The sequence below is a fragment of the Anopheles funestus genome, chromosome 3RL (genome assembly GCF_943734845.2).
Source record: "Anopheles funestus chromosome 3RL, idAnoFuneDA-416_04, whole genome shotgun sequence".
Taxonomy (NCBI): Eukaryota; Metazoa; Arthropoda; class Insecta; order Diptera; family Culicidae; genus Anopheles; species Anopheles funestus.
Genome location: NC_064599.1, coordinates 46,212,766 through 46,224,864, shown reverse-complemented (window position 1 = coordinate 46,224,864; position 12,099 = coordinate 46,212,766). Strand labels below are relative to the sequence as shown.

The following is a 12,099-nucleotide window of genomic DNA, read 5'->3' as shown; positions in this document are numbered from 1 at the left end:
CTCAGCACCTTGGTGCAGTGGATGGACTCGGCCTCTGATTTTTTTTCTGCTCGGTTAGAATGGCCTCTGATAAACGATAAAAACGATAAAAATAACAAACTATTTGAACATCTAAAGAGATCCAAACATCCAGCGCAAGAGCATAGACAGAAACAGACATAAGACGTCAAACTATAGATAAACAAAAACAAACACGAACCAACAGAAGACATATGACTCCAGATAGTCGAAGTCTAAAGAGGAAGTAGGCCTCTGAATAAGGGAATTAGACTAGCGCTTAAAGAACATACGAGGATACAATCTACTTCGACAATAAGAAGAATTAGCAATATTTGTATTGTTCTGAATCGGTCCGATTAATTGCGTGTACCAAACATTTATTTTCCAAACTAACCAGGTAAGTTTGTTCTGTAATGGATTAAAGCGTATTCATGCGATCTGTTTTTGGCATAAATCCAAACTAAAATCTAAAAGCAAGACGTCATGGTAACTATATTAAATGCTGCGCATTCAATTCTATTAATGTGCTTGAGATAGAACAACTATGAAAATTATCTGTTTTTTCTCGTTACAGCCGTAATTACACGATGACACTAATAGACGATGAAATAGAAGAGGTATCGCGGCTATGTCAAAATGTTATTTCTAATTCAAAACTTATCACATGCCAGAACACTTTGGTAAAATCATTCTTGTAAATTGTTACAATCTTTGTTAGCTAATGATCTCGTGTCCTTTTTATAGGTTCGCGTGGATGTTGAACAATCACGTATAAGACGATTAACCATATGCATTCGATTTCCAGATAACTATCCAAAAAACAAGCTTCTGCTGGAGTTTAAGAGCAAAACCTTGTCAAGTGCATTTTTAGATAAATTTAATAACTTATGTGACACGATGCTAAACGATGCAGAAGGAAAGCCACAAATTATGTGGGTATTGAAATTTATCAGCGAATATTTATCAGCAAATCCACTGTGCATTGTTTTGGATGAAGTACAGCAGATAAAGCAGCTGCTCTCTAACTTTGGTCACCTTAGGGTTAAGCAACGATCCTGCACTATTGACTTAATAATACGTGCCGAGGAATACTTCTACCAAGCCAAATTTAAGGTTCCCAAAGATTATCCAATCGAACGAGTTGTGTGGAATGACTGTGAATGTAACCTTCCGCAAGCTTTAGTGTTATTTATTAACGGACAAGCACAGGAAATAGCTAGGCGTTGCGTAGAACCACCATTAGCAGGAGTTAATACTAACCTATACTTTAAGCCTAAACGGAGCCTGTACAGATGTTTGGCATTTGTCATAACGACTGTACGGAACATCCTTCAAGAAAAATGCCCTGTTTGTGGGCAACGTTGTCTGCCGGACAACCCATCCGATAATATCACACGAGATACCGACGACTTATTTTTAATACGCATGTTTTGCGGTCATATATATCATCAGAGTTGCTTAAAACGTTTCATGAGCGAACCACCATTTCCTATTGGCGGAAAAACTTGTCCCGCGCTAACGAATCATAGGAATGATGACCTGACAATCACTGATGACGAAATAAGCTTACCAAAGCGGTCTCCATCCAACCCACCATTGTCTTTAGCTGCCGTTTGCGGCCAAAAAGTATCACACGATAAATGGGGCCTGAATAACGTAAAATCAGCTGAAACCAAATGGGCTCACCGTCAAGCAAAAATAAGAGAACTTGAAGAAGTGAAAGATTTCTTACAATGAATCCGGTTTAATTTTTCTGGGCACACTCCAGAATTTCTGTTAAATGTTCTTCGTTTTGTATTTATACATTGATGTCAGTTCATTGATATGCATCCCATTACACGTATTACATGTATTAGAATGCAATATTTTTCATACATATTTCATTTTATTCATGTTTCATTCTTGTAAAAAAGCCATACATATTATTTCTAGTTTTCATGAATACGTAGCTGATTGATAAATTTTCTATTTTTTGTTCCTATTCTTTCCAAGTTTTCTTCTTCTTGGCTTAACGACCTTACAGGTCACGCCGGCCATTTCTGGCTTACTAGACTTATTTTACCACGTAGCCGGATAGTCAGTCCTTGCTACGGGGGGACGGTCCGGATGGGATTTGAACCCGGTCCGGCCGTGTGGACTGGCGCCGTTTATCACATGCACCACCGAGCCGCCCCTATCCAAGTATACCAAACGAATATTATACTACAAATGGATTATACCTATACCGAACGACCATGACTTATAGTCAATAAACAAGATTTTACAAAATTTGACTGAAATTTTACTAATTTATTAATAATTTTCAAGTAAACCCAAATCCAACTGATATTTGCTTTGCTAAATCTTTTACAATATTAATTTTCATAGGCAAACTGTAGTTAAAAATGAGGTAAATATATATGAATTACAACAAACATGTTGTTTTGAACAATTTTGTTGTCTAAACAGATGAAATTTTCCATTGCGAGCCATTGTAACAACGGTCCTAAAGACGACATTATAAAGTACCAACAAATACAAATCCTTGAGTATGAGGAGAAGTATTGAATCCAAGCAATGTTCGGAACATTTATAGCACCAGTAATGCACTAGGCTATCCATATCAAACATACGACGAATGAATCTTTCAATCCGGACCGCAACAGAATAACTTTTTGTATGAAAATCGATCCGCGAGCCAATACAAGTTTGACATTGCTGTATTAGGCTGATTAGGGTCTCCCATTAGGAAGAAGTGATATATTGAAATATATAAGGAAAGCCAGAGATGATCGTCCAAGACCTATTTTATTTGTCTTGCCTCAAAATAAAATGTCTTTAAATCGTGGTTTGCTGTACGCTCTAATACACTCGATTTCATTTAAATCTTGACTAATTTTCCAAATGTATCCCAGGAAAATTAGTGTTTTTGATTAAACTTGACTATTGGTCGTATTGATCCATAATGTCAATTGACGGAAAAACAACGATAATGAAAAAAAAGAAATTTAAAAAATGTTTCTGTAGTTTCATTCTCATTTCGCTTCGGCTAACATATCTGAATCTAATCTAGACTTACACCTTGTCGTCTATAACAAGGACGCCATGTACCGTCAATCAAGACGGTGTTCATCGCTTGCGAGCAGCCAAGACTCCAGCCAAAATAGTTGGATTCAATTAGTATTTTAATTGAAGAAAATGGTTTTTGGCTTAATAATTTTGCATTACAAAAAGGGTTATTATACATAAGAACAGAATTCGCAGTACATTATTTATACATTCAGCAACTTTTAGTAATGTCAGCCTCTGAAATGCATGGGTGAATGCAGGTTGCACACGATGATAAATTAAATTGTCAGAACTTAATTAATCGAAACCAATCATTCCCGCTTTGATGTCCATTAAAAAGCTGAAGCTCTATTAATTTCGTACAATAAGATTAACTCGTGCGTCTAAAGCTATGATCGGCAGTCTAGCAGAAAATCATCCAAAACTTGTTATGCTAATCTACTCATAGCTTGAGTTGAAGCTCCGTCCGTTGTCCAGACCAATGGCGTGCAAATCGAATCAATCGATTAGGAACCTCAACTTCAGCGGTAACCAATCTTGTTCCAGTCTCCTACTGCATGCAAAATAGATTGCCTTCATCTGGCGGGACAATCAATACATTTCCAAGTAGGTTAGCATTTGTTGGACGACTGTCAGGATGCCAAATGATGTTGAACAGGAAGTAAGACGTTGCAGTCAGTGTCGAACGAGTGGTTTAACGCAAATGAATAACGCTGTGCATTACGCACGTTGATTGACATGGTACTTGCTATTGCTGGGTTACTTATCGATATGAATCACTAGTATAACAGCGTTATACAAATTGTTTCACTGGCGTTAGTCGAAACAATAATCTGATATAATACGATTTTATGATTCAACTTTCGCTCTTACGCCACGATCTTCAGTCGATCGTTATTCTGAATCTGTGTGCATGTCTTGCAAACGTACCGGGGACTGAATACGAAATAATCTTGACCATTTTAGCTAGCTACGCATGATACTTATTTTTCAACAGTTTTAAAATTGCTTGCAATTTATTCTGCCGGTTCGTACCGTAGATATTGCAGAAGGTTGTCCGATCTCCGATGCAAAATCCTGTGGTTTTTGATTAATTGTACGAAAAATGATACCAACAGCATCAATCTCGGAAATCTGGCCGGCAAAACAATCGGCATAGTGTTGTTCCGAAGGTAGGTTTGCAGATATTTTTTCCCATAATGAACAATAAATGCCTTAGTGTAACGTGAATAAAAGGACAAAATAACCGTGACATAACAGTTGAAATATTGAGAAATATTTTATAATATATTGCCAACATTAAAATTTAATTGGAAATGCAACTCTATGAGCGTAGACGCTATCATTCTTCGTTCAATGCCATTCGCTTGAACCATTGTTATACAAAATTTGGATTCATTGTGAAAATGTATCATTGAGACGATAATAAAAGTATTTTCCTTTAACATTTGTGAACCATTCAATAGCACCGATCGTATCCTGCTACAAAATATCATTGAAACGAGAGATTCAATTTACTAAAGGTAAAGTTAATTTGTTAAAAGATTTGTTAAAGTTTCTCAATTTAAAACTCTCTTAATGAAAAAGTAGATTCAAACAAGGGCAAGCAAGTGTAACAATGCGCTACTCTACAAATAATTGTTCAACTAATGGAGAAGCTACGGTATGCAAATATATTCAAATAGGCAATTTGTCGCTGAAATATGTTTAAATTTGCCGAACGTGTTCAACGAAATCAATATGCCCGTTTGTTTCTTGTCGTGTCGTATGTTGTGTTCATTCATCATCAAGGCTTTCGGTCCGATGTGATATCAAAGAAAATAATCGTGGTAAAATAAATGGTGCACGTATTTAAATTTAAATGTGACTAATAATTGCATTAACTAAAATAGTTTATGGTTGCCGCGTCCACGCAGGGATACAACATGTGGGTGCCGAACGTGATAGTAAATTTTATGTGCACCACGTTTCACCATACCACACAGAGCGACAATCGTCGGCAAATCGTTCAATGGAATCTATTCCAGGCGCCCGCTGGATCTATTGCTCAGAGGATCAAAGAGAAACATGGTTGAAAGCAAGGAATGGACAACACCGACAACTTGTCGTCGTTATGGCGCCATTGAAATTATTTTCATTGTATATAATCTGCAATGCTGTAGGCTTTCTTACGATCTTGGCACTGACCAATCGTTTAGTTTCTGCAGTCAGACTAGGAAGCAAAATAGCAGTAACAAGGTAATGCTCTTTTAAACTCTATTATATTTTAATTTTTAGCCTTATGCATGCAGTAAGCAACAAGTTTTCTACCAGCTGTATACCATTGTTGGCAGTCATGGCATGTTAGCAATTCGCATCAGTCGCATTGTAAGTGATACAGCTTCTTTTTTTTCGTATGCTATGATACATTATCATAGAATGGCTAATTATTTCATATTGAAAATAAATGCAAATGTAATTGATTTGTGATGTGCGGCTACTAAAGCACTGAACATGCGTACGCTAAATAAATCAAATGCCACATATCAATTAGCGATCCTCTTGTGGTATACCTCAGAATATAGACACACATCTGATACAGGCGCAATAAAATAGAGGCTATTTATAAACTACTGCTAGGTAGCTCAATGACAATAGTTATTAGGCAACAAAAACGTATTTCACATACAATATGATTTATTGCTATTTATATCCTGCATTTGAGGAACTTTTTATTAAAATATGTTACAGAACAAACATCTTGCACGGTAGGAATCAAGAGCTGTTGTAGATCGGTAGAAAGAGGGAAAATTGAATAATTTCAGTCCCTAACTCCGTTGGACTATAACACTGTTTCATTTATTTTTCTTTTTATAATTAATTAAATCAGATTTAATCAAATCACAGATTTAATATATATTTTCATAATTTCGGGACCATAAACTACATAAATCCATCCTACGCATAAAAGGTATTAATCGTTAGTTGATATCGTACCTGATACAGAACAAATGATCATGACTCCGTCTTGGAGGAGCTATGTTGCTTCTTCACAAGGATACGATTATCGCAATAATCTTTTTCATTTCGACCTTAATTCGTACGTACGCATTCAGGTTATTGCATGTTTGTATTTACGTGAATATTGTTACAGTGTATAGATCTGAAGAATTAGCGAGAAGCTATAAATAAGTGCGACGACTTTTTAAAGATTTTTTGATAAAGATGCAACAAGTTTCAAAAATTAAAGAGTTCTTAACGAAACTAAAATTGGTCTATAGGTGTTTGCGATGTAGGAGTCAGTTCAGTGTACAGGGGTACAATGCGGAAAAGATTTGATTCAAGGATGGTTTATTTTCAAATGTCTCAATATTTTTTTTACTAACTGACTTATGTAGAACATCTTTTGCTTATAACACACAACTTGCTTATAACTCATAAAACACAATTTTTACAAAATATACCATACATGTATAAAACTTATCATAAAGTTTCAATAATCCAAATAGCTGTTTGATGCGTTCTGGAATATATCATTTCTTTATTTATTAATATTTAAGATTGCTTAGTGAAGTGTATGAAAACTATCACTCATCATTTGCAAAAACTTGTAATTGATATTACTTCTCATGGCGCCATCAAACTACTTGTACATAAGGTATGAAAATGAATATTTTCTCTTTTATCACTGGTTATCGCCATGAAGCTTTCATCTTGACGACAAATTTTAAACAATGATCAACTCTATGAAAATCTGTTTGGATATCGGTTGACATTGTCCAACCATGGTCCGATCGTACCATGGTAGACCGATCCTCCTGATCCATTCAGCGGTATGACAGATTGCTATGCACCGAATGCTTCGAATTAAACGTTCGCAAATATAGAATGTTTAGTTTGTTTGGCCTTGGAAGGTGGAAAAATGAAATCAATTTCTCTTTATTGAGCTATAGAACTGAACATGCATATACCTAGAACAGTGGTTTCTCTAATACAGGTAGGCAATTTTCAATCAATAGTGCCATCAGTTAAACGAACGCCGTCGGATTGTTGAGTGTGTGTGGGATGCGGAATATCTTAAAATTGTAAGCCATAAACAGTAAAGATCGGGTCTTTTCATCATTATCACACATCTAACGCATCCACCGCTAAGTAATCTCAGGCCACCCGGAACATATAATTACAATAATAAAAATACATTCAACGATATTAGTGGAATTATTTTATGTTACATTACACTGAATGTTTAAAATGTATGGCATTTGTTTAATTGATCATAACGTTTTGTTGTTCTGCTCTCAAAAGTAAACAAGCATTTTAATTATGCGAGTGTACAGATTTAATTTTGTTTTCTTTCAAAAGTTTAAAGTTTATAAGTGTTAGAAACATGTTCCAATAGGTAGTTGTTAAAAACACAAATCGATTATACAAAGCCAACAGAAAACAGTTGTTGTACAACGCGATTAAAGCGAATACACAGTGTGAAATAGATCGACAATTCAAGAGAAACTAATCAAGATTTTGGAAATGTGTGGATAACTGGACGAAAGCGAAAGGAACGAAGCGAAAGGACGAAAATAAACCTAGTTTGCATCGTCCTTTCAACTGACGTTCCGCGTGAGATGGGAACAACTCAAATGGAAAAACATCGAAAAGGACACCACACGCAGGAAATGTGCAACGAATGGTTGCGGTTCACTTCCTTTCTTCACACGAGCACGTGTGTGGGGTCGGTCGGCTAGGGTTTACGGTCAGCGTTACCGACGATGTAATTTACCGGAAGCGCTACCGACAAGCATCAACGCATAACTGTCCTTTGGCACAACTGCTAACACAAACTCCTATTCTGTCTAGTAACTTCCATTATTGTAAGGCCATACGTCCATATCACCAGCGTTTATTGACATCATTAGAACGGTGGAAACGCGTACAAGTCTTGGGTTGTGTAATTTTATTTTGGGAGTAGCGTTTCATCTTTCAACCATTTGTCAGCACCGACTGGACGATTGATCTTAGAACGGTTGTTAGAAGCTCACATGGGACATTTGAGAAAACAACGATATGCTCTGCAGACCCACAAGATGTTAACATAATTATTACATGGGTTCGTCCATACCTAATTTTGAGGAGTAAAGGAGAATCGGGAAATCTGTATTCTGGAAGAAACATTATTAACCAGTTCATATTTGTTATCTGTCGATGGTAGTTCAGTTCACTTTGATTACAAAACTATAAAACTAACAGAAAGTTCGTTCATAATAAGTATTTCTTGTGACATTTTTAAGAAGAACTTATTTTTTTATTTGTTTTGGTAAATTATTCTTATGCTTGTACAAAAAGTTTGTATATTTCGGTTGGCAATGATACCGATCAAGTGTTATAGCTTCATTCGCATTCGCATTTGCTACAGTTTAACCATTTATACAAACATAATTCTCAACAACTACCATTCTGGAAAAAGAAACTTAATAAACGCTGTTGGTTCTACGTTATTAACGATACATGATTTCAATGCGTGCTGTCTAATGCTCCACAACAAGGAGGAATGTTGTGAAAAACGGGTTGAAATAGGAGCTGTTGCTGCAACTGTCGAGACCGATTGGTTCAAGGAAGAGTGCACTTTCACTGCAATGGAACACGAGAGTGTTACGAAAGATGATCCTTTTTTCGGGCACGTGGACAACTGATCGCCTCGATCGATGACTGCTGGACGAAGCACAGATGTTCCCTTTGACGGTGGTATCTCTTTACAAGCATTTGTTTGTGGTGTTTTTGAAACTAAAATATTTATACGCGTGGTATGTCAGTACAGCTATGTTTTTACTCTTAATTTAGTATAATATTAATTTCAATTCGCTAAGATCAATCTATTGTAATCAACTTGGAAAAGATAATAACCGAAAACAATACTTCTAAACATTGAGCTTTTTTTTGGCAATTTTATACAATCATTAGTAGCTAATATGTGTACTCAATAAAAATGAATTTTTGTACATCTTTCTATTGTAAAGATATGACTCGTCTCATATTTCCTCAGTTACCCTTATCCCGTAACCTTATATCGCAAGAAACACTTGAAATATGGAGTCTCAAATGACAATATCAGGCATGAAAATTAATTAAAAACTCATAAAAATCATTGAAGTGCTAAATTGATATGACATTGTGATATTGAATGACTGTAAGAAAATAAATGTTGCAATGTTACATTTTTACTGCTCATGCATAGACAACACAAATACAAAGCGCAATTTCGAAATGCACAAAGCAAATTTGTGCTAAATATTTTTAAAAATTTCTTAAATTACGTAAGTTATTTACAGGGCTCAGACAGATGCCATAAATGCCTGAATGTCTTTTCAACACAAATAACGTTTGCATTTAATGGAATCTGTATTCTGTATCTCTAAGAAAAATAAAACTACCGTATGGCTTAAAACGAAAATATCCTCACTATGAGTAATCAATAGCAATGTCACTGTATTGAAAATCATTTGCTCGTCGGAACTGTATCAGTTACACCTAGTTTTTATTGCCTAATTAATATAGCCGGATATGTGTTGCAGGACTACATCGATAGCTTATGTAGTTTCATCGGTGAAAGTAACGTTTTTGCCACCATACCTTAACCAGGGGGAACTCTACCCTTCCTATCGCTTACCACAGAAGCATCAATTTTAATTATCAGGGGACCGATCATCGAAAAAAAAGAAGGAAATAAAATGCACCGGAAGACCTTGTATCGATTAGTCATAGTCGAAGAAATCCCCTGCAGAGCAGTAGCATTTTAAAGCCAGTTACTTACAACATGTGACACACGTAGAGCTGGCCACTTGACAACATTGCTTCATCTCCATTGTAAGTAACATGAGAACTGTGTCTGCTCGCTGCCTAAACAGTGAAATTTGATAATATATCGCTATACATTTTCATACTTCCCACTGCGAGTATCACATCATGCTGCTCATGGTTTGGATACGTTCCCTGTAATCATCAATGTTGGTGAAAAGGGGGAAAAAAACACAAAGCAAAGCGTCGTAAAAGCGAGACGAGCCTTTTTTCTCGGCCCCAAGAACTCTCTGTAATGGCTAGATTGATTTCTTCCCATTAGTAACGTTTGTAAATTGGAACAAGTGTTTTCCACTCATACGTGCGCAACTATGGGAAGTGTTGTTTGGTCTGACTCTAACGAGCTTGTTGATAGGTAACTTCAGCTGAAGAATTTTATATCGCTAATGTAGCCGCCGGTTATGATCCCGCTTCCAAGATGTACCTATGGCGAATCTGAACATTTGTAAAAATCATTCGTATTAAATTGCCGTATCTAGCAGTCAGCGGGAAGCTGATTGTTAAAGACCAAATACCATAGAAATATTATCTCACCAGGATGAAGGACAAGGTCAAGTAAGTACCACGAAGGCAAAGAAACAAGACGGTTTGCCATTCGTCGTCGATTAGAAACTATGCCAGGCCAAAGAGGAACGATGTGATGTTAGCAACGGTAGCTAAGGCTCGCACTAACGAAGTAATACTTTTTAATGCTCTTGTGTAAGCTATCAGCTATGGTTTCGTATTCGAAGAATTGCAACATAGCATACCATTTTTGTGAAAAACATTACAGTTGGCTAGTAATTTTCTGTTCGTTGACACTGTTCAGTACATGCCTTCATTCCTAGACGTTTGTTTTCCTTGAGGGAAAAATTATAGAATTTTACAATAATTTATGCGTAACAGCCAGTGTCTATCGTTAATGTAACGAATGCTAAAGGTAAAAAAAATTATTTAGAGTGCTGTTTGTGCGTCCGGTTCTGGTCGCAATATCGCAATACACCAGAAAAGCGGAAAAGGATTTGTAAGCAGAACTTTCATTTCTTAAAACGTTTTGTTTAGTGGAATGCAAATTATGTGTTAATGGCCTCGCAAGCTTTGCATCCTTGTATAATCGTATCGTAACCTAGGTGGCCAGCAGCTAAACAATGACCCAAAAGGATGTCTATTTACAAAGGTAAGGCACTACTTTAACGCATTCATACACCAACTCATTTGATCAATCGGTCCGGGCACGTTAACCCCGTTAGAGGGGGGGGGGAAACCGAAAAGGCGTCTACAGACTAGCAGCGTTTCGAAAACAGATCCCAAAGCTGGACAATAATTTTCACCATTCGTTCGCTTGGTGGAGAATTGTTTTGTTTTTTTTTTTAGTTCCACGTTGCAGAAGCCTTTACCGACCTTAGGGTAGGGTAACACAAAACAGCAAAGTAGTAAAACTCCAATGGTACAGTTAGGGGTTGATGTTACTTCACCCTCTGTATGTCCCATTCCGTTAACCGGTTCCCAAAGCTTTTTAGTTGGTTGACCGGCTGTATTCGTTTACACAAGTGCACTCGGTGGTCACCTGGCTCTGCAATACACGCTATTAAATGCCACTGCCACATAGCACGACCCTGTTCCATAGGTAATAACCCATCAACAGATTGATATTGGATTTGGATGTGTATGTGTGTGTGTGTGTTTGTATGTATGCATGTAATGTGGCTGATGCCGACAGTGTTGAAACCCACATTCGGTAAGTAATCTCCTAGACCCTAAACCCGCTGCCCGAGTGGCATTGCAGTGTCCTGGTGTGTTACCACGGGCAACGCCAGACTACCAAACAAACGCTATACGTCGAATTATCTCTACGTTGCACAACTCTACAAATTCATCATGCTTAAATGTGAAGCTTTTGGAGTGCCTTTACATATTGGACTAGAAGAATCAATTTTTATCAAAACATTTGCATTGAACTAGTAATTTACTCACTTTTCAAATTGTTTGATAATTGCTTGAGTAGACTATTGATCCTTGTTTTATCTAGCTTAAAAAACCGAAAAGGATAAAAGCAAATTTAAAGCATCTCGAACGAACGCAGTATAAATATATATTGAAATCTATTTGACTTATCACCTATTTCAACCTATTTAATAAATGCATAAGAAACAACATAAGATCATAATGATTGAAATTTTTTAACAATCATTACAGATTTAAATATTAGCTACTCAAACCTACAGCAGAGACCAATGTTTTCTA

At 36.5% G+C, this 12,099-nt stretch overlaps 1 protein-coding gene across 1 annotated transcript; it reads left to right on the top strand.

The window, feature by feature from the left end:
* Window positions 1-191: 191 nt before the first annotated feature.
* LOC125768085 (uncharacterized) lies at window positions 192-1,877 on the top strand. Its single transcript, XM_049435295.1, has 3 exons — window positions 192-397; window positions 575-680; window positions 745-1,877. Exons 2-3 carry the CDS (start codon window positions 588-590, stop codon window positions 1,735-1,737), a joined length of 1,086 nt encoding a protein of 361 aa, XP_049291252.1. The 5' UTR covers window positions 192-397; window positions 575-587; the 3' UTR covers window positions 1,738-1,877.
* Window positions 1,878-12,099: the final 10,222 nt, after the last annotated feature.